Raw genomic sequence first — 24,687 nt, forward strand, 5'->3', positions numbered from 1 at the left:
AATGAAAAAAAAAGAATACTATATTGAATACTTAATTAAAAATAAATTCCTTCAAAACAATATTTGTAATTGAAGTATGTTAAATTTGTTAACTACTATCAATTACATATATCCATACTTAAGGTTATTAATAACAATATCTATAATTTAAGTGTAGTTACAGAGGTCGAAAGAGAAGACTAAACTTTTCATTTAAAGCTGTTATTTATATATTTATTTTCTAGACTCGGGTTGTAGCTAATATGCTAGAATACATTTATTTTTGATGATATTCTAATGACTTATAAACGTTAGGTACCTACTGATAGTAACTAAGACACTGTGAGAACAATGATGTGTTATGTTAGATGACAATATATTTCAAACGAAATCAATGCCACTTTGGAAGTGGCACATTATAATGACTAAATATTATCTTAAAAGAAAATAAAATATCGTTCTTCAAAACAACTATTAAAAAAAGAAATTTTATAATTATATATTTTTAACTCTATAGATTATAATACAATTTTCCTTGACTAAATATTATCCAATAAGATTTTGTAGGTAGGCAAGATTGAAAAGTCAATACGGTTTTCGTAATTTGCTTCTTTGGTCGTGTAATATGCTAACTTCAACTTGCGTTATAGGAAATTGAACTCTATCTAGACCGCATGTGCTCTTTCAGCTGAGTGTGGACCGTGCTCGTCGCGGTCAGTCGGTGCCGGATTCATTCCTCGTGTTGTTATGGCTCTCGGTAGTGAAGTGAATGACGATAATGCTACGAAACAAACATCACAGAAAGTGAAAAAATGTCCAGTGAATACTCATTTAAGCGAGAAAAGTGGTAGCGAGAATGGTAACAAAGGTAAGGTTTTCATCTATCATGCCCTGAGTTATGTAACATTTAGTATGAAGTAAATCTAAAAAAAAAAGCATTTAATTTTATTTACAAATAGGAACAATTACAGCCCGCAGTCATGTGACTGATAAACATGTGATCAAATATTTTTTTCATTTGTCAAAAAAAATACATGGATTAAACATCTATAAGATATTATTTATTTCATAAATTATTTCATAGATTTTTCATAAATTTATATGAAAATGTTATCAATAAAACTTCCATTATAAAAGTGCTTGAACTTCACATGGTATTACATCATTACACAAGGTTTCAACAGATTACTGCATTCAAATTATTAACATAACAATCTCAAAAAAACAGTTTATTATATGACTAAATACAGTTTAATAGCATGTAACTATATTAATTTAAATCTTTTTTAAAAAAGATTTTTTGGGGAAGTAATAGTATAAGCAAGCTACATGAAAATGGCTATAATTGCTGCTGACTTGCAGTAATCACCTGACCTATTTCTCACAGAGTAATATTTTTTAAATGATGCTATTATTATAACGGAATAAATTAAATGTGAATAATAAGAGAAACCTCTTTTGTGTAATCTTGTGAAAAATTCCTTAGAGTAATATTTTAAATTAAATTGTGCAGGTAAAAAGGTCAATGCAGGTACTAAACCTGCATAATATTGGCTTCACTATATTATATTTAAATTTAGTGAAATAAGTTGCATGTTGATTTTTTTATTATTATTGGATTTTATGGTAACATAGATAAATGAATATTTTCAAAATAAAATATATATGTAATGATAAAAAAAATGTATATATTTGGTTTATTAATAGAAATGTATTATAAATATTATATGACAATGATAGGTACCATATATATATCTAGTTTCAAAAGCATTTAACAATCTGAGTACTATTAAAAATGTCACTTAAAATAATTTATAACAGATATTTAATTTTTTTATTTTTTGTTTACAAAGGTTGTAGTTTCAATAATAAAGAAAAATATGTAGGTAGTAAATTTTTTTCCATCATGAAGCAAATGGGATATGTTTGCATCTCAAGAAAATAAGTTTAGAGTTAACTGGTACAAGGTAGACATAGGAGCTCATACTCTCATATTAATTTGCATGTCTAGAAATAGCATGAATTAATTTCAAAACATACTTTGGTACCACCCAGTAAGTTGAAACATTTTCAACTGGATTTGGTATAAAAATGTGGTGAGTCAGTCAGTCAAGATAAATATTAAGGCACATTCTAAGCCTCAAGCCTCTTAATTTAATTCTTTCTATCCAACAAAGTCCCAACATTTAATTTGTGAGCTCCAAGGACTTGTGAGCTGCAGCCCAATGAAATTCTGTCCTATACTGAGAATGAATCCTTGGAATTCTAACAATTATTTTCTCATTTGTGTTTCTATAACCTAGAATGTGATATCTAGAATTTTTATTTATTAAATACAAGGATTGAGGTAATAGAAAATTACAAATAAATTTGAAGTGGCAACTTTCTATACAAATATGTTTATCTTGCAAGAACAATTTAATTATATTATTAAAAAACCATACTATGCAAACAATCAGATAACTATTTGAGATTTAAATCATTAGCCATTTATATTATTTATATCTAGGTATACCTATTGGTGGTTATGTAGTAGTAGTATTACATAATTGTTAATATTATTTATTTATAAACAATATATTTATAACTATCCTATATGTATACTTGACTATGATTTCTTAAAGTACACAGATCACTTCAGCAAATGATCTTTGTATTTTCTAATAAACTAGTGTACATGTGTTCGTCATATGCATCACACATATGTCATCAGTCAAATTGACAATAATTATACTCCTTGGGAGAGTTTTCAAAAGCCCTTTAATAAATTTGCCTGCTAACCAAACACAATAAGTTAAAATATAGTAATAGAGCTTAATACCTTGTAAAGTAAATAGGTACAACATACAACTTTTTTGTAAATATTTTAGTTTAATTAATGTGTAAACTTTTAAAGTGGTTATAAACTTATTGCATTTTGTAATGTAATACATATTAGATTTATATGTGTATTTTTTGTATGTATATTTTTATAGCTTTAAACAATTTCCCATTTAGCTACCCTAGTAACAGAACCTACCTAATTTATTTACTCAATGCTCTTTTGCGCTACACCAGAGGCTACAGATGCGTTGCCGACCATCTTTTTTATACAACTCCAACGACCAAAGGTTGCCTGGAAGAGATCGCTTTAAGCGATAAGGCCGCCTTATTGTACATGTTGTCTCAATGTATTTTGTATATAATTTTTGTAAATTTTTTATGTGCAATAAAGTATATTGTATTGTATTGTATTGTAGATAGGCGCGCTCAGAGATAAGGTATCCATGTCTTATCGACCCGGAAACACTGCAGGTAGGCCCACTGTGCCGTTATAAAATTTAGCAGCAGGTATCAGGAACAGTTCCTCAGCGCAAAACGCACAGCGAGGAAATGTCTTTTCGAAAAGCCAAAGAGACTAGTTTTTTCAGATTATTGGGTTCCTAATAGTTCGAACGGTTCTACGTTGTATGCGATCAAATGGTTGAAGCTGATACTGGGGTGCACCAGCCCAGAGATGAGAACAGTACTCCACATGAGGCTGAACCTGGGCCCTACACCGGCACGGAGCTTTGGCGTGAAGTACTGTCGCGGTCTGGAACAAAATACACAACCTTATTTCAGTAGTGGTCAATGGTATGGTCACCGCTATCTAACACAGGGGTGGGCCTCATTTTTTGCTTTAACATGTAATTATTATATCGGTGTTAGGTGACCAAACTCAACATCCCGCTAAGTATTATCGAAATGAAAATAATTTAAAATTAATAATCGATTCGGCATTAAATGCCACAGCCATCACGTTTACAATTAGACTCGTTACGCGTACCGACAGCGCTATGTTACCGTGAATACATATATTTTTATAATTCATATGTTTTTATTTAGCATATAATTTTGACAAACCTTCGTTATTAGTTAATATAAATATAGAAGTAGTGAAAAATTTATAGTCTCTACTTGCCACGAATAGATATACACACACCGGCATAATTAGAGGAACACAAACAAAAAATGATTTTTTTTTACAATTTGTGGGTAATAGTACAAGTGGTTCATTTATTCAGATTATTACTCTCGTATAATATAACATTTTGTGACATATTGACATTTTTCAATAATGCAACAGAAATTATACCCTTTTAAGTGTTTGTTGACAGTCAGCGCTTTTAAGTGTTTTCGGTAAGAAGTTTGTTTATGCAGTCAATGGTGGCCCTAGCTCATTTTGTTGTTGTTGTTTGGAGATTTAACATTGTATTGCATACAAAATGAGTGATTTACCTGCAACCGAAGTCGCCAGAGCTGTGACATTGATAGAGGAAGGTCACACATACCGTTCAGTGAGTCAAATGTTGGGTGTATCAGTATCTGTGATCCACCGTAATGTGAAACGATACAAACAGACGGGATCTTATGTGCGGAGGCGGGGACAAGGCAAAAATCGTGCAACCATGCCGTAGACGAACGTTTTATAAGGGTGCAAACTTCGTCAAACGTCGTCAAAATCGTCGTCAAACAGCTGTTCAGACCCGAAATCTCATGGAAGAAGTGCGTAGCGTACGTGTAAGTGAACGAACGATAAGAAGAAGGCTTAATGAAGTTGGTTTAAAGACATACGTACCAGCCAAAGAGCCTAAGCTTGAGGTAAGCCATCGAGTTGCAAGATTATTGTTCGCTCGTCAACACCAACATTGGTCAGATGAATAGAGTCGTGTTTTATTCTCTGACGAAAGCCGGTTTTGTGTGATTTTCATCGATGGACGGGAAAGGATGTGGAGGTATCGAGGAGAACGATATAATCAAGCAAATTTTACCGAAACAGTGTCATACGGTGGAGAGTCTGTCATGGTTATGGGGTGGCATAAGTTTAACAGCTCGCACCGCTTTGGTCATGATTGATGGCGGTTCCCTTACTGCACACAGATACTAAACCGATATCTTGGAACCTCAGTAATGCCTTTTGCCCCATTTATAGGCCCAGATTTTATATTTATGCACGATAACGCACGGCCCCACACTGCTCGCGTAGTTTGTGATTACATTAATGAAGTCGGAATTACCCAAATGGACTGGCCAGCACGATCTCCAGACATGAATCCGATAGAGCATGTCTGGGACATGACTGGACGAAGACTACAGAAGAAAATTCCATCCCCCAGGAATATTGAAGAGTTAAAATTGGCGCTGATTGAAGAGTGGGGCAAATTGCCCCAGGAAATTATTAAAAATGTATTATGTGCATGGGCAAACGTATTCGAGCTCTATTAAGTGTCCGCCGAAGCAAAACAAGATATTAATAATGATTGTTAGTAATCTTTGCAAAGAAAATTTGATTTTAAAAAATTATCGTAAAATTCAAAATTTCTCAAATTTGATTTTTTGTCTGTATTTTTATAAATAAATAATGTTCAACCCTAGTTTCTGTTGTCTCATATTCATTTTGAGTAACAAAACTTAAATGAACTGAAAAACATACACGAAAATGTAGTAATTAAAAAAATATATGCTTTTTTTGTGTTCCTCTAATTTTGCCGGTGTGTGTATTTAATCGATAATATAGTTTCCAGAACAATAGGGTAAAACTCAATAACATGAATAGCAACTAATACTATCAAAGGAATCTGTAATATTGGAATTATAAGATGTAGGTACATAAAATTTCTTTAAGTGAAGTTTATGGTGCTATGTAGTTTTTTAAAGTGAACTGTAAATAGAAATAATGTTTGCAAAAATATAAAATTTATAACAAAAACCTTTTCTTTCCATGTAAGTATCTATATTTAGAAGACAATTGGTTTTTGTTTAAATTGATATAACAACACGTTGTGCAAGGTCATTTCTATATATCACGTCAGGCATCTATTACTACTGAAGCCATCAATATGTAAAAGCAGTTACGATTACTAGGTCACAGTGTTCTCTCTTAACATGTATTTTAAGCGAAGCCGAGAACTGTGTTGTGACGATGACCACCATTTAAATATGTATAGATACATCGAACTAGCCAAACTTAGCTGCCCCCAATATATTATATATGTGATAATTTAAAAGAACAACTTTGAGTTTAGGCTACATACTAATTATATGTACAACAGAGCTTCCGAGAAAAATATGATTACACAATTGAAAGTATAGTTTACATTTGTTTAATATAATTGTCTCTTATATAGAGGTTATATCAATTAATATATAGCTAGCCGATTGAAAAGCCGTAAATTTATGTCGATTAATTAATTAACATTTTCATCTTAAAAAGCTCTAATAATATTCTTTATACTTCCACCTAAAGCTAAAACTTTATTTTAAAAAAAATATTAAAAATCATATTAGATCGCGCGTTGACAGTTTTTAGATTGATAGTCGTGGTAGTGCTGCAGTGTGATAAGCGTTGATAAGATTTTATGTGATGAGATTTTTTGCTTGGAAATAGAGCGTTATCAGCAAACTTTTAGCTTGTATGAGATTTATTGTGATTAAAGTAGTTTGCCTTCAAACTTGTAAAAATATTACTTCAAACTTTCAACTTATTACGCTGACATCCATCTTATTAACATATATTATATGTAATTATACTTACTTATAAAACAAAGTCGCTTCCCAGCGATGAAATATAAGATTTTTTTAAACGACGCAATAAATTTTAATGCGATTATATATACAATAAAAGACGAGTGATTTGAGATTTTGAAAGTTTATAATAAAATGTTTAATGGTATATTAGGTATGTTATATAAAAGTTAAGTCATGAATTTCAAAGACATGTAATGCCGGACAAGCATATTTAGTACACTTACATTGCAAATCTTACTAATAATAATAATAGGTCAATAATAGTTTAAGTCAATAAGTTTGTGGATTTTTTTTTCTATTTTTTCGAAATATGATAAGTGTCATAAAAATAATTTTTGGACACTTTCTATTCTTTATGTATGGGTAGCGTAGTGAAGCCTCCATACAATAGGATAATATTCTAATAGGCTGCGAACTAAGGCGTTATACAAGGTAATACGTTTCTTTGATCTTTTAAATTTTTTGATATATATCTATCTGTATCTTCTAAGGAAAATATCTATATTTCGATAAACTATTATTTAATGTATAGTTCATCGAAGATCATTACATATAATACCATAATACTATTCTGGCAATTCATCTAATTCAAAGTTACACTTTACAGCATATTATTAAAACGAATATCTTCAAAGATACCAGACGATTAAAAATTAAAATGCGGACCATGAGCCCATGACAGAGCGGGCCGACCTGTCATACATCTGCGCTCGGGACATACTCGTACATATGTACGTTCATCGTTGATATTGTTTCGGCGTTAAGATACAGAATAAAGACAGCAGAATCGTCCACTTTTTGTGCCAAGGGGGCGCAAAAAGTGCCTCACAAAAATAATAATTGATGAGGCACAGAAATATCAATTGACATGTAATTTTCATATTTATATATGTCGATAAAATAATAAATTTAAGTCTGTTCAAATTGGAACAAAGGGGGTGACGGTCTACACGAGGTGTTTGTGTATTTGTAATATTCTGTAAACACGGAAAAAATATGAAATAACCATAAATGTATAATTCACGCAGACGAAGCCGCGAGAAAAAAGCAGACCACTACTATACTATGAGTAAATAAGGTTCGAAGCTAGCTTACATAAAGTTACTAATACGCAAAACGCAACCAGTCGTGACACTGTAATTTATAATACAAAGGGACCGTTAAGAACTTGCTTTTTTTGGATTACAACATTAGCTGTGACACATTTTTGGTTAATTATTATGACATAGTAACTGTTAATGCCATGTTCGAAATGTAGAAATGACACATTTTGACTTACATTACGTTAAATAATAATAAAATCTTTGTTTCGGACATCCATAGTCCATATAAAATTTTGTTAGTATACATTTGCTTTAACCTACGTTACTAATTATTATAATTTATTATTTATAATTTTATTTGTATTTACATGGATATTATTCCAGTGCGTCCATAGTGGGCCTTCCATTTTACATGCCAATGTTTTTTAAAGTACCTTTTATCTGGGTTAAAACGATAATATGCCCTTGTATCCTACAGGTGTATTCAGTAGCATTTAGCACAAATACGATAGAAAAAAGTTTTATGTCAATAAGTTTGCGCAAAATAAATATCAACTCTACTCCTAATGTCAATCTAAACCAAGTGCCAGAGTCGGCGTGTGGCCAACAGACAGAATTCTGGCTCGCCTTACGTAACGTCATTTAGTATAGTTGCCATGCACTTAGTAAGAACGTATTTTATTGCAGCAATGACCCTCAATGTATAGTTTTTATAAGGTATGAGTTGAAAGTCGCATCATTAGAATACAGTAAATGAACATTATATATATATATATATATATTTTTCGTATCATCTATCATTCGCACTTAAGGTTTTCTTTATGTACGTGCGGTACGTCGTCGGTTTGCATCACATTACGCATGCTGCAAACAGTCAAGCGAACTTGATATCTAATATCTACATTTACTTCTGCGTAGTTGAAACTTACCCAATGATACCCAACTCATCAGCTCAAGCTCGTGTAAAATATATTTTATTTATTATAACTGACCAAAACTGACATTAAATTTGAAGTTAACAAACCTCGTATAAACTATTTTCAAATATCACAAATTTGTCATCTAGGCTTGTAAATATGTCAAATTTTTAATAATATTCCTTATTTTATCCAATTGGTTATCGGAAAAGATTAAAAATAAAGTAAAGCCAAGAAACCAAATAGCATTATATTCCAGCAGTTAAAGGTTAAATATTCAGATATTGTTGAAGCGCAACGTGGGCTCCTCTGCATAATTCATTGATCGTTGCCGTTTAGACCGGCGGCACAAAATAATGTTGTTTATCTGAATCGAAATCAAAATTCGATTATGCGGCTTGACGTCATATGTTACCTATGAAAACTAGAGATTCGACTTTCTAGGATATACGCTTACAGTAAATATAGTCAATCTATTTCTTTGTCTTCTCCAAAGTAAACAACTAAAGAGACTTTATTATTTGTGAGTTTAAATTTTCAAGTTTATTATAATATGTTTTTAAGTTTGGTTCGACTAATATTTGCGTTCGTCGAATGATAGAGTTCACACGCGAGGCAATGAAATCGTGTCAACGTCTGTTTATCATAGAATTTTGATTTAATATCTGGCTTCGTGTGCGCCTCGTTTCCCTTATCTTGTTTGGTAAACGACAACGAAGATAAAATCAACGTTCAGTAGATATCTGTCCCTAATTCTCGTACGTCTCAACTATTAACAGTCGCATTCTTTTTATGATGCTATTATAAAATGAGCCTTATTGTTTCTCATTATCTCTTATGATTGTTGTTTGTGTTCTCTTATCAAACACACCTACTTATTCGTTCACGCAGCTATATTAATGTTTAAAATATGGGCCGTTGTAAATCGTTTTTATTAATAGAAAAATAACTTTTACTTATATTGTAGCTATCTTTTACTATAATGATGTTTATAAAATTTAAATAGGCACTTATTTTGATACGAAAGTAGTAATAAAAGTTAGTTGTTTAATTGACAAAACAGAACACCTTCCACAATCTTTACAAAGAGCAGCGTCGATGGCGTCTATTGTTGGCGGTATCCCGTAGCTATCTATTATTGACTCGTCGCTGGAGATATTTGGCGTTGCGCCAGCCCTGACCACGTGTTCACTAGTCACAAGACGAGACATGCGTGCTAGATATCTTACACTTTGTTCTACTGCTTTCCTTGCATTATTATTATGGTCAATATTTTAGCTGCTATAGCCGCACAAAACTATAATTATAGGCCTTTTATATAATACATATATAGGCTTTTTACAGGAACTTGTATATATTTTTTTAATGAATTCTTTTTTAATTCTTTCCAGTCCCTAAAAGCGAGAAAGTGTCTAAAATGAAAAAAGAATCAAACAAAAACTTAAAAGCGGTCAATTGCAGTAATGGTCATGTTAGTACACCAAATGGACGCGCAGATGACGAGGGCGGCGGTGGTAGCGCCACCTCGCCACGTGTGTCTTATGCAGCAGCCGCCCGCAAGGCACCCTCACCGCAGTCTAACAACACGTCCCCGCAATTTCCTCAGAGCACAGGTGTGTCATAAAGGAAGTTAATATTGTATATCTAAATTATTGTATACTGGCGACACGCTCGCGGCTTCGCCCACTTGAACTACACAATTATTTATCTGAATTACTTTCGCATTCTAGTAAGTGAAAACTGCATTTATACATGTTAAGCTGTTTCTGAGATTAGAGTGCACAAGCGCCCAGACACGACACACTCGACAGACAATCCGACAAACAGACATTTTTTTATTCTTGTTATGAGTTCTATTACGTTGATGAACGCCTACAATAATAGATTTTCTCACATATTTCGTACGTACAGTGCGATAGTTACAATTTTATTATATGTTCAAATATAAATTGTTATTATTACTTTTTTTAATAATATTTTTGTATATTATTATTTTATTAAGCGAAAGAAGATATATACTATGTAACTTTTATTTAGACATATTTTCTAAATATACATAGGAGAAATCGAGAGTGACCCCTTTTCTATTTCTTTTACATTAATCCAAAAAAAAACGTAAGAACTGAAGTCTATCTGATATAAGATTTGCTATATTTAATGTCATGCTTTTTAGTAAACAACATATTTTTTGGAAAAATTTAAATAAGCATTTTATTAATCAAGTATATATGATTTTTAGAGTGTAATAAAGAAAAACTTTGCGACAACGCATCTGAGTCTAAATCCGACAGTTCGGCTTTGAAACAAAATGGTGAGAAATGTAAGATAGATGATAATAATGAAAATAGTAATGAGAAATCAAGTACCAAAGAACCAATTATAAATGGAGCTGAAGATGTAAAGGTTGTCAATGGTGACCCAAAAAATATTTTAGATTGTGATATTAGTATTAGTGATGCTAAAGTAGTTTCTAATGGAATTAACAGTGATTCAGATGACACAAAATCTAGTAAATCAGACGAAAACAACGATATAGTTCTAGAGCCGAAGATAAATTTGAATGTTTCTGATACTAAATCAGTAAATAGCAAAAAGAAAGATAAGAAGAAAATTTCAGAGAAAAATAAAGAGATCGAATTAAAGAAAAATTCTAAACTAAATAATAGCTTGGACGAGAAAAAAGACGAAGAGAGCTTAAAGAAATTAGATAAAGATAAGGATAAAACTGATGATGAAGTTTGTAAGATTGTTAATGGCGACAAAGAAAGGGAATCATCTCCAAGTGAAGATGGAGACGAAAAAAAACGTGATGCCGAGGTTGTGTTCATACAAGATATGGGATTTACAGTAAAAATTGTTAGCCCTCGAGCTGAACCTCTAGATATTCAGGTACAGCACATTTAATATATTTCATTTCTTGATTAGTATCATATGCAAGATATTAATAATTTGTTTTTTAGGTGTCCAGCATGGAACTTGTACAAGAAATACATCAAGTGCTTATGGATCGAGAAGACACATGTCATAGGACATGTTTTTCACTTCAGCTCGATGGTGCCACCTTAGATAATTTTGCCGAATTGAAGAATATTGAGGGACTTAAAGAGGGTTCTGTTATAAAGGTATTTGTTAAAGAAAATTATTTATGTCTATTAAGTGTAATAAAACATTTGTTGTATTGATCAGATTAAATTAGAAATTAAATGGTGAATAATATTGCAGGTGGTAGAAGAACCATACACAATGCGTGAGGCTCGCATTCACGTACGTCACGTCCGCGATCTTCTCAAATCTATTGATTATGTAGATGCGTACGCCGGCCAGGAATGCAGTTCTCTTGCTTTTCTTAATGTTATCACTCAAGGCGATATCTTAGGTACGTATTTATTCTAAGACACGGATGTTGAAGATGCAAGATTTTTAGATTTTGATCGCAAGACGCAAGAAGTAGATACTTCTTAATATTAGACAAAACATTTAAAAATGAGTTTATTACAGAAAAGAAAAAATCAAGACCGGAGAGTGTTGACTGTACTCCGCCAGACTACATAATGCCTGGTAGTACGGAGCGACCTTTATTATCACTTCACCCGGGTCTTACAAAGGAAAATAAAGCCCCACAATGCTTAAAGGTATTCGGTATATGCATATACGAATTGATAAAATATTAGAAAAAAAAACCTACTTACCCATTATTCATCTAAATTTATTATTTTTTCCAATAGGTTCTTACAACTTCGGGCTGGAATCCACCCCCAGGACCTCGTAAAATGTACGGTGATTTACTATACTTGCATGTCGTTACTTTGGAAGATCGCCATTTCCATATAACGGCGTGTCCACGTGGTTTCTTCCTCAATGAGTAAGTGTTTATTTTATAATTTTATAAATGATTTATATATTGTTAAGTTACTTATGTTAATATAAAATAGTTAACAAATATAAAATGATAAATCCGAGTGTACTTAGTTTATGATTTAAATGCTTATAATAAGCGTCGCCAAAGAGGAAATTTTAGAAAAATATAATTTTATGTTTCTTTAGATGAATAATAAATATAGTGACCGATTTCACCAGAAATTGATAATGATGAAAGATTTTTTTTAATTTGAATTTTATCTGCAATGGACACATTTTTATTTTGTAATATCACAAACATTTCTTCAAAATTTCAGATCTACCGAAGAACTGTTCAATCCTCGTCCATTCAACCCGTCCCTACTTTGTCATTCCCTCATCGAGCTTCTGAGTATTGTATCACCAGCGTTTAAGAGGAACTTTGCACTGGTGCAGAAGAGACGTATGCAAAAACATCCGTTCGAAAGGGTCGCTACTCCTTACCAGGTTTATCAGTGGGCTTCACCAATGCTCGATCACACGGTGGACGCCATAAGAGCTGAAGATAGTAAGATTCTGTTTTAAATTATATATATTTTTTTATTTTATGTGAAAAGTACACTCTTATTAGTTTCAAATTCATGTAATGAAAGTATATATGACAAGCTTTCACCTAACGTTCTTCAAGAGTCATATTTGTGCATCGTGCGTAACTTCGTTTGTATGGACTTTAGTAGCTTTTTGTTTCCATTGAAGCTTGTGAACTGGTGCTCCCTCCCTACACACCAAGACACCTAAATGTTAAATTTCAGCCGACGATGTTGCATAGTTTTAGCCTTATTTGTGACTAACAGACCTTTCAGTGAGAAAGATTATGTGTAATATTAATACATAAAACTTCAGGTTTTACACTTTAGAAATAGGTAATAAATAGGCAGGCAAAGTATATAAATTGACTGATGTCTCCATCGTGTCGCAGGGATATAGCGCGTGACTGTAACCTCGACTGTTGTTGTTTTAACTGTTGTATAGCGTTGATTCCTATAAGGGGAGAATGCTTTTTCTATACCTTGCTCTGGTAACAGGATAACGCGCGGCGTTAAGAATACGCAATGTCTCAAAAACAGGCCGGTGCGTGGGCAACAAAATGTCTTAGCACTAGGTTCCCTCCGCCTACCCTGCTATATGGAATATTCCGCAGAGGTATAGGCAGAGGGAACCTAATTAAGTTATAAATGAAATGATTGATGTAAACATTTTGTGTGCAGCGTTCTCGTCCAAGCTGGGCTACGAGGAGCACATCCCGGGGCAGACGCGCGACTGGAACGAGGAGCTGCAGACCACGCGCGAGCTGCCGCGCGCCACACTGCCCGAGCGCCTTTTACGGGAACGCGCTATATTCAAGGTATAGCATACTGTGTGCTGATAATGGGGAGTGTGGGGCGTGACAAGGGGTGGGGAGAGTCCCTATATTTCGTGACATCATGTTTCAGAATGTAGTATATTTAGAGCAAAGATCATTTCTGACCTGCTCCTATATAATATTTTCACAGAGTAAAGTTGCAAAATGTCACTTCTAATTGGTACAGATCTCACAAATGATTAGAAATATGTATGTTCCTAATATACAATGATATGTGTATATTATAGTATATGGTAAGTATTGTATAGTTGTAACTAATTATAAAACTCATCTAGATATCACCTTAGTTCTAAGTAATCTATATATATAAAAGGACTTGTCCTCACTGACTGAGGTAAGACGTACGCACAGCCGTAACCGCTGTACGTAGAAACGTGAAATTTGGACAGATGTTTACTTTTGTAATCTGGACATCCACTAAGAAGGGATTTTGAAAAATTTTTACCCTAAAGGGGTGAAATAGGGGTTCAAAGTTTGTATGGAAAAAAAATTAAATCGGCACCGATTTTTTTAAAATTTGAAATTTAGGTTTTTAAAAGTATTTAATTGAACACGTGTTTCATCGTTTTCCAGAATTCTCCCCCTAAGGGTGCAAATAAGGGGTTGGAAGTTTGTATGGAAAAATCTTTAAAACGCCACCGATTTTTATAAAATTTGAAATTTAGACTCTTAAAAATATTTCATTGAACACATTACGCCCCTAATTACGCAAGCGAGGCTGCGCGCGTCCGCTAGTAATTTATAAAATTAATGTGAAGATAAATATAATTGTTTTTTTATGACCGGTAGTAATTGAATATACCAATAGTAGTAGTACCAATATAATTGATATTGTTGATAAGAAGCAAGAAGATGAGGCCAGTCATGGTGCAGGGGCACATGTATGTGACAGTAAACGCGACTGGTTGTGAGTTCGATCCTCACTCTGTGAACTACATATTTATGTGAAATGCTGTTTTAACTTCCTCACTCAGGTGTCGAGTTGACATGTAATGCCGCACCAGGTTTCCGCTGTTACCTTGCCACATGCAGGATATAGCGGGAATCTAATAAAATATATATTTTTCTATGTATATAAATTATCGCTGTAGTTAAAACTATAAATCGGAAAGTTGTTGAATCTGTTGAAACAGATTTTTCTTCCTTTGAGGAATCTGTCAGCGACATCGCTTGTTTTTTTTTTGTTATCACCTCTTCATAAAAGTGGAGTGCCAAATGCTTTTACCTAATATATGAAGAAGTAGCTTGTAAGTAAGCTCATCGAATATCCAGTATTCGGTATAATATACTATTAAAGGCAAGCCTAAATTTGATATACATAATTTTTGTATATTATGCTAGGTGCACAGTGACTTTGTAGCGGCCGCCACGCGTGGCGCAATGGCGGTAGTGGACGGCAACGTGATGGCCATTAATCCCGGCGAGGAGCCTAAGATGCAGATGTTCATTTGGAACAATATATTCTTCTCCCTAGGCTTTGATGTTCGCGATCATTATAAGGACCTCGGCGGAGACGCTGCAGCTTTTGTAGCACCAGTGAGTATTTAACCCCTGACAAAAATGTATCTGGAATGATCACATAAAACAAAAAAAATATCTATTTCCGTTTATTTGTTAATTGTTACAGATAAAAAATTATACAATAACAAAAAAACATAATATACAAATCAACAAATAAAAGGAGAAGAACCTTAAAGTATATAGTTTTAACTGAATTCAGTGATTTGCTCGAAACATACCGCCTAAAATTATTTGTTATTTAAGACAATATTTTGTATATAACAGCGCAACGACTTGCAAGGCGTGCGAGTCTACAGTGCGGTGGACACGGCAGGCCTGCACACTCTAGGCACGGTGGTGGTGGACTACCGTGGGTACCGGGTCACCGCCCAGTCCATCATACCCGGGATACTCGAGAAAGAGCAGGAGCAGAGCGTGGTGTATGGGAGCATCGACTTTGGTACCACTGTGCTGTCTCATCCCAAATATATGGAGCTTGTGAGTAGAATGTTACATATATTTGTATAAAAAAAATTAGACGAATAGACTGAATTACGATATAGCTCGAAAAGAATGTATAGCTTAGTGGTCAGAGTGTTTAAATTTTTATACGTTTCCTAAATAATAATTTTCAATTAAATCTTATTTGCAGCCTACTTAATATGTTAAGCTTTTTTAAATATGTTTTTTATTCTCTCTGTATATGTAAAGGATTGTAAAAGATAATTCTATTTGGTCCTTAAGCATTCAGAATTTTGTATAATTCTGTTATTTTTGGAATGACACTTTAAAAATATAAACCGAAATAATCATAAAAAATATTTATTAACTGTATAAATGATATATAAAATAATTGATTTTATTAGTAAGTTATATTATATTTTTTAACTTAGGATACATATTTTACCCAAAGAGTTAAGTCTATTCGTGTTTGAACTCGGAAGCAATTATTGTTTTTTCATTAGTAATGCTAACAAAAAAACTATTTCCCTAACCTTGAAGTAATACAAACAATAAAAGTTCCATAAAATGTCAAGTTGGTCACGATTATCAATGCAACATTTTAATGCGTTGTACGCTACGTCATCTTGATGCAGATCTTCCGTGAATTTGAATGTCGCTTAGGATTGTTTTTATAACTAACATATTTGCATTTCCTTGGTCTGATTTAATAAAAGGAACCCCCACGGGTCCGCAACTGTTAATATAATATATAAAATTTTTTTAGATAATTTTAATAATATATTCTTACCTTCAATTTATAGACTGAAAATAAATAAAAGAAAAAAAATCCATATTATATAAAAATGCTTTAAATTATAATTAATATACAAAATGAATAAACGCCTTTCCGTTAAATGTTAAGTTAAGTCCCTTTCTTAAATAAATATATACGTTATTATTTTAGTGAATCATACTAAAACTAATTTTACTTTCAGTTGAGCAAAGCAGGTCAACAGTTAAAGATAATGCCACACTCAGTGATAAGCGCTAATGGTGATACAGTGGAATTGTGCTCCAGCGTCGAATGCAAAGGCATCATCGGTAACGACGGCCGCCATTATATACTGGACCTGCTTCGCACTTTCCCGCCAGATGTTAACTTTTTACAGTGTATGTATTTGAAGTAATAATTATTTTATTTCGTATTGTTTGTTTATTTTGTGATGTACATTTGTTATAAAATATCGAGTTCTTTAGTAATTGTAATTTATGATGTCACGAAGTAATATTTTTATGAAGACAGTCGTGGCACAGGGCACTAGGCGTGCAACTCTAAAAGCGTCGATTGTAGGTCTAGTATTCCCATTCGGGAAAATGAAATGTTTTATCGGAGGAGTCTTAATGGGAACGGCGGGTAATACTAGGGTCCAGGTTCTTTGTGCTTGCCATGCTATGTGCAGCATACAGCTAAAAAAACGCGAACAAACAATAATATTTTTAAAAACTATTTTCAGTGGAAGATGATGAATTGAGAGAGGATATTAAATCAATGGGCTTCCCGATAATACATAAGCACAAATTGTGTTGCCTAAGACAAGAATTAGTTGATAGTTTTGTTGAGTAAGTATATTAATGCAAATGAAAAACTTCTTGTTAATTCCAATTTATATTTGATGGACTGTTTTAACATCTGAACTAATATTTTAGAGCGCGTTACTTCATGTTCATACGCTACGCTGCCTTCCACTTACAACAGTTAAGTGCGAAACGTCAACGTGAAACTTCTGAACAGAAATCGATTGAAGCTAACAAGGAAAATGTTAAAAAAGAGGCTGCTAAAGAGACTGAGAAGGACATAAAGAGGGAGAGCAAGAGCCAAGAGAAAGAAACAAAAGACAAGAAACAAAAGAAGGATGATAAAAAAGAGAAGCTAGACACTGCCAAAAAAGTTGATGTAAAAGAGAAACTGAAAGAAAACGAAACAGTGGAGGTAGAGGTTAAAGAAAAGGAAGATGAAATATTGCTCAACGAGAATTACTCTGAAATCGATACAGACGTTGCCAAGAAAATTGTGGAGAGCATAACAGATTCCATCTGCAGTGGAGATAAACAAGAAAATGATTGTAAGTATTATTATATGCCATTATTATATACATACTATTTAACGAGGTCGTTTTAGTGCAGCAGTACAGCGTTTAATTGAAAACGTACTACTAGGTTCCTGCTTTATACTGGTTCAGTTAATAAACTAGCTCGGTGGTGAGAAGACAGGGTGTGACGTTGATTTTCGACACTTGAAACTTGACTCAAAAATTGAGATACAGTTCGAAGCTAAAAGACAAATATTTTTTTCAGCGGGATCGCGGTCTCGTGCAGTGGTTGCGGCGGCGGCGCGCGCCGTGGCCTCACTGAAGGAGTCGGAGTTCGACGTGCGCTTCAACCCCGACGTGTACTCCGCCGGCATCCGTCACGCCGCCGCGCCCGAGCACCTCGCGCGCCAGCGGCACCTCGTTAAGGAGGCCGCCGCCTTCTTGCTCACCACGCAGATACCCGCCTTCGTGAGTACACTCGATAAATTACTTATATTTAACTAGAGAAGACCATCAGATATCATTGTTTTAATATTTTAGGACCATATGTGTACTACATATACAGCACATATATAAATATAGTACATTATTCAACAACTTAACAGTACAACGGTAGCATCCTACACATTTACAAGATTTGTTTAGTCTTACTAGTCGATAAATAATAATAAGAAATACCCATATTGAACAACTCAAAGAAATTATAAAATTGTAGTAGAGCAACTTACTTGACTACATATTGTAACTCTTTTTTCTGATTAGTACATAAATCGTAGTTTGTACTCCTATAAAATTAATACACAAGCTAAATATAGCACACACGATTAAGATTAAGAGCGGGATGCGTGTTCATGAATGACATTATCTATAATAATATTTTTTTCTTATGCTACTTATTAATTTAATCATAATTAGTCTATTTTTTATATATTTTTACAATAATGTATAACTATTCGGTGGCGTGTCGGTGAGCAGGTGCGCGAGTGCCTGGAGCACACGTCGGCGCCGATGGACGGCGCGGGGCTGGCGGAGGCGCTGCACGCGCGCGGCATAAACGTACGCTACCTGGGCCGTGTATGTACTGCGCTGCGCCCTCACGCGCCGCTCGCCTACCTGCACAGCATCGCGCTTGCCGAGCTGCTGTTGCGCGCTGCCAAGCACCTCTACACACCCTACCTGCAGGCCTGCGAGCCCATGTGCACGGGCGCAGCCGCCGCGCATTTCCTCAACTGCCTGCTGGGCGCTTGCGCTAGCCCCGCGCCGGCTGCGTCCGAGCCGACGCGCGCGCCCCGCCCGCGCGGCCGCCGAGCTCGCCGCGCGCACCACGTGCCCGCCTCGCCGCCTCCCTCGCCCGACTGGCAGAACCTCACCCCCAAGGCGCTCTTTGCGCAAATCAAGCAGGAGCTCAAGGTGTGTTGCACTTGAATAATACGAGTATATGTACATCAGAATAACCTACAACTTGATTAAACATTTTGTGTAATTTGACTGTAATATAACAATTATTTTGAAGCGGGCGCGTTTCAATCGCTAAAAAAAACTAAATTGGAAACGTCGGTAAACGATGACGACGACGACGACGTTCAAAAAATCGATTTTTAAATAATCGAACTATTCATTTAATTGATATGTATGTTAGATGTCTTGTGTTTTTAGACGTAACTTTTAATTAATATATTTGTTATAGATTTTTTCATTTTATTATCATTATAATAATGTTACAAATCAACTACAATAAGATCTGGGCAATAAAATCTTTAATTTAATCAACGATAAATATGAAAATTAATTTCGTTTTCATATGATTTTATTTTGTATATTTTTATAAAACATTTTTTCATCAATTTAAAGGCATACTGGGGTTATGAACTGAATGCAGAAAATATGGAAAACTTTATTGAAAAATACGCTCTACAAAAAATATCACTGCTAAGGTGGGTAAAAAAATTCACAATAGATTTTTTATAAATATTTTAAATATTTTAAATAATAAATATTTTTTTTTCAAATAATGATCCCTTGTCCTAATTCATCATCATCTAATATTGTTACAATTTTTAGGTCTTTTGCATTAAAGGTTGGCTTACAAGTGCTGTTGAGAGAATATGACTTCGATAACAAGAACAAGACCACATTTTCTGGATCTGACATTATGAATATTTTCCCTGTCGTTAAACATATCAATCCGCGGGTAAATATAAATACATATGGTGTTATTACATTAAAATAAACAACAAATGAATCTAGACAAATAATTAACTAAACTTTCAGGCTTCCGACGCGTACAACTTTTACACTACCGGTCAAAACAAGATCCAGTCGGGCGCCGTGTCTGAAGGCCACGAGCTGATAGCGGAGGCCCTCAACCTGCTGAACAACGTGTACGGCGCGATGCACGGCGAAATAGCGCAGTGCCTGCGCATGGTGGCGCGGTTGTGTTATGTTACGGGCGACCACCGCGACGCCATGGCCTACCAGCAGAAGGCGGTGCTCATGTCCGAGCGGGTCAACGGCATCGATCATCCCTATACTATTACTGAATATGTAAGTGTGGACATATTACCGTGTATTTTGTAAAACGCCATTATGAGTGGAGGTTGTGTTTTAAACTTCTTTTAATATATGTATGGTGGAAATGTCAGCACCACTTTAAATGAAACCACACTTTTAACTACTCTATAAAAGCCTAATATAATTCAGAAAAAAAAAATCTCAAAAATGAAAAAGTTATTTTTTCAAACAAAATAAATAATAAAATTATCGTTTTAAAATAAAACGCCATTTGTAAAGTATAACATAAACACGCACACAGTTACCTGTCTAAGCGGTATCGTCGCACAGGTATGTGTGGGTCACACGAAATACAGGTATGGGTAAAAATCGTGAAATGAAAAAAAAATCCTACGTCGAAAGTTGAAAGTGAAGTATGTAGTGTCTCTCTAGCTTTTTCCTGTTTATTTTGTTTTAAGCGGAATACAGCGTGAAGAGAAAAAAATTAAGTTACTAAAATTTTCCAGTCGCACCTGGCGCTTTATTGTTTCGCCAACGGACAAGTCAGCACAGCTCTCAAGCTGCTGTATCGGGCGCGATACCTTGCTTTACTCGTTTGCGGTGAGAACCATCCCGAAATGGCTTTGCTGGATGTGAGTATTTGATTTGGTTATACTATTTATTGTGAAACTATTTTATGTCAAATTATATTGTAAAATTAATAGTTTGAAATGAAAATTGTATTTACGACATAATAATTATTTTCATTAATATTTAATATAAGGGCTTTCCACGCGCAGTCGACAAGTAAAAAAGTCGATGTCTCCGTAGGTATTCATCTATATATATAAAAACGAAAGGTCACTCACTCATCACGAAATCTCAGAAACTACAAGTGCTAGGAATCTCAAATTTTGCATAGGAGTTACTTATAGGACGTAGGTGCTCGCTAAGAAGGGAATTTGCACTATTCGACTTCTAAGGGGTTGTTTTTGAGATCGAAAGTTTGTATGAAACTTCGTTACTAGAAATGCTAGGAGTCTCAAATTTTGCATAGACGTCACTAGGACGTAGTCATGGAGACAGAAATTAATAATAAAATAGTTCACGCGGGTGTAACCGCGAGCGGGCCGCTAGTATGAAATAAAATTTAAAACATTTAGCAACTTATTTGTGGTCTGAAATAAAAATAATAGTGTATAGATAAACCTCACAGAGTTTTATAATGACTCTCGAAGCTGTTACAAGTTCAACGGCGGTCAACTTTTTTACCTGTTAACTTAGCGTGGAATGACGCATAAAAAAATAATAAATTTTCTTAATATCTCATCATTACTATAGTAAAACAAGGAGTGGCGTTTAATTCAGTCAATTATGTGTTCACGTTGCGTTTTTAGTACTGAAATTCAACGCCGCGCTTTGATGTGTGGTCAAAGTGGATCTATTCCACAATGGGCATGACCCCCATGTTGACAATAACATATGTTGGTGCAGAGCAACATAGCGCTGATCCTGCACGCGGTGGGCGAGTACGAGCTGTCGCTGCGCTTCGCAGAGCGCGCGCTGCGGGTGACGGGCGCCACGCACGGCGCGCGCTCCCTCAAGGCGGCCGTGGCGCGCCACCTGCTCGCGCGCACGCTCTCATGCCTCGGGGACTTCCGCGCTGCGCTGCATCACGAGAAGGAGACCTACTCCATATACAAACAGCTGCTGGGCGAGAAGCACGAGAAGACACGCGAGTCATCGGAGTGCCTGCGCCACCTGACGCAGCAGGCGGTGGTGCTGCAGAAGCGGCTGGCGGAGGCGAGCGCGCGCGGCCTGCACCAGCCCGCGCCGCTGCACATACAGCCGCCCGCCATGGCCTCCGTCATTGACATGCTCAACCTCATCAACGGCATACTCTTCGTGCAAATCAGGTTTGTTTACATTACATTCATATTTACTAGTTATGTTAAAAACTCATTTATAGTATTAATATTTCGAATGGAGATGTTAAGGTCCTAATAATAAAATCTGTAAATATTTTAATTAATCGATTATTTAAAAAAAATATCTTATTTGGCAACCTATTCTGTCGCTTCTTAGTTTATAAGTAATAATTTAAATTCTTTAATATTTTCTTATTTCTATTTCTCAGTTTAAATATAAATAATAAATATTTTAAAACATTTTTTTCCCTAAACAGTCCACAAGACATAGAGCAGTTCAAAGCGGAGATAGAAAAGAGACAGCTTAAAGACTTGCCGATCCCGGGACTGGAAACGGACCCGCCCAGGACCAGCGACGCCCTCAACGGCGCCGACAGTTGAAACCCGCGCTAGTTTAGCCCCTTTGTTGTTCTTCGTGGCGCTTGTTCATGTTTTACGTGACCGATTTTGTAGAGCCAAATAAATTATCAAATTACTACACAAATTATATTATAGTTATATTATTTTTATACAATATTTTTTTTATTGATTAAATTCCAAATATTATTGAATATATATACATATTGTTATGTATTAGGAAATAGATTTTATTACAATTTTTTGTTATATTAAATATTGTCTACTCGTTTCTTTGCATATTAATTAATTATTTTGAACTTGTGTTTGCTAGGAAATGATCGAGAGATGCAACATTAACTGTCTAAATCAGCTTACATAATGCATGAACGCCAGTGTTTACGATTATAAACGGTCGATCGTATAATTATTGTTCCTTATTGTATGCCGTAGTGAATAGTGTGCTAAGGTTTGATGTAGATTTTTTTTATTAGTAAAATTTTGAGGATATTATTTCGATCAAATATTCTATATGTAAGATTTGTTTTACGAACCACGATGTGAAATAGTTACGTGCATATAATTCGGACACGGACACCCAGAGTAGTGCAATCTCGTAGTGATATAGCAATAAGTTTCGGTTGTGAGCCCGCGCCGCGGGTCGCTTCAAATTGTACTGGTGCTACTGCCGATTGATACTTTCATAATATACATATTATGTATTCCTTCTATTGTTGTTGTACGGGCCGGTTACAGTACACTCGTTCCTGTTCTTTTATGTTACATACGGTCGGTATCAAACTTGTGATCCATTCACAGAAATATATTATGATATTAGTGTAAGCGTTTCACGGTTCCAAAATATATATTACTTATATATATTTCAGATGGTTATGAATGTTTTAGTTTCAATTTTTTGTATTATAATGATTTTATTATTAGAAAATCTGAAACTTGTATTCCTTTATATTATAATATATTTAAAACATCCGAGAGTCCAAGTCAATTCAATTTTTAAATGTATATTTTCTTTATAACGACAAGCGAGAACTCGAGAGTTAATCACTGAGAAAAACTGCCTTAACAATTATATTAATTAATTTCTGATATTAGTATTGTTAGTGCCATATGTGTAGTCAAATTAGGTTGTTTAATATCAATCTTCTGTTAGTCTGTGATACACAGTGATTGTCACCGAGCTACTTGCTTCGTCGTCCACAACGCTGCTCTTGTGATCGATGAATACAGACGCTTTAATAAATTTTAATGATTATGAAACAAATAACCACTATATAAAATGTTCAAGTGTTACTGTAAATAGCTTTTATGTCTTGTGACAATAACGAATCATGTAAAAGATTATATAATCTGTACACAAGCAGGACACTAATGTATTAGGTATATATTATATGTACTATAGGGTATGTAATCGAATCAATATAAAATAAATGAGTGGTGTGTGAGTTTTAGTAGAAGTTGCTTGACACTGTGAAAGTTGATATCTGTAAAATATTTACACAGAACGAAACATCACAAAATATGTTTTTATACATTTTAGACACTCAATACATTAACAGACCTTCTAATTGAATTTTTTTTTAGAAAAACGTGAATAGGTGTTGTTAGAACCAATAATAAATTCGTTAGTATAATATACACAACAAATGACTATTAATTTTCATTTATAGGCACCAGTATTTTTCTTAAATTAAATTATGTAAACTTTTTACTTTGTCTTTAAGCAGAACACAATTATTTTCGTATACAACTACCTAAAACTCCTTGTGTCTGGGTGTCCTTAGATGTTATAATATTTTTAGTTCAAATATAATGCTTAAACAGTCTGTTAATGGTTTGGGTTCTAAAAATCGATTCGTAGTCTGTAGAAATAATGAATGCGTAGTTATAGCGACCCGTATGCCAATATTTTTGTCGAGTGTGCGTTGATTCGGGCATCATTATTCCTAATATTAATTAAATTTTAAGGAATTGTTCGATGAAGTACGTGCCTAAAACATATAATAAAGTTGTTGTTACATTTCTCTAACAATATGACGATCATGTAAATACGGCGCTGCTCGTAGTATAATATAATTCGTTTTTAAATAAAAGGTGTTTTATTTTTCAACTTAATGTTTTCTACTCTATACT

The 24,687-nt window shown here is 34.3% G+C and overlaps 1 protein-coding gene across 1 annotated transcript; it reads left to right on the forward strand.

The window, feature by feature from the left end:
- Positions 1 to 591: 591 nt before the first annotated feature.
- Positions 592 to 24,647, forward strand: clu (clustered mitochondria protein homolog). The gene is made up of 22 exons (XM_085194076.1): positions 592 to 847; positions 9,880 to 10,101; positions 10,728 to 11,377; positions 11,449 to 11,610; positions 11,711 to 11,864; positions 11,987 to 12,120; positions 12,214 to 12,350; positions 12,664 to 12,893; positions 13,594 to 13,730; positions 15,090 to 15,284; positions 15,534 to 15,746; positions 16,688 to 16,862; positions 17,207 to 17,312; positions 17,400 to 17,815; positions 18,048 to 18,250; positions 18,758 to 19,192; positions 19,634 to 19,716; positions 19,844 to 19,973; positions 20,054 to 20,326; positions 20,800 to 20,925; positions 21,767 to 22,188; positions 22,458 to 24,647. Exons 1-22 carry the CDS (start codon positions 727 to 729, stop codon positions 22,579 to 22,581), a joined length of 4,848 nt encoding a protein of 1,615 aa, XP_085050202.1. The 5' UTR covers positions 592 to 726; the 3' UTR covers positions 22,582 to 24,647.
- The last annotated feature ends 40 nt before the right edge of the window (positions 24,648 to 24,687 follow it).

This window comes from Heliconius melpomene, chromosome 12, assembly GCF_056956725.1.
Source record: "Heliconius melpomene rosina isolate 202511_hmr_F chromosome 12, ASM5695672v1, whole genome shotgun sequence".
Classification (NCBI taxonomy): domain Eukaryota; kingdom Metazoa; phylum Arthropoda; class Insecta; order Lepidoptera; family Nymphalidae; genus Heliconius; species Heliconius melpomene.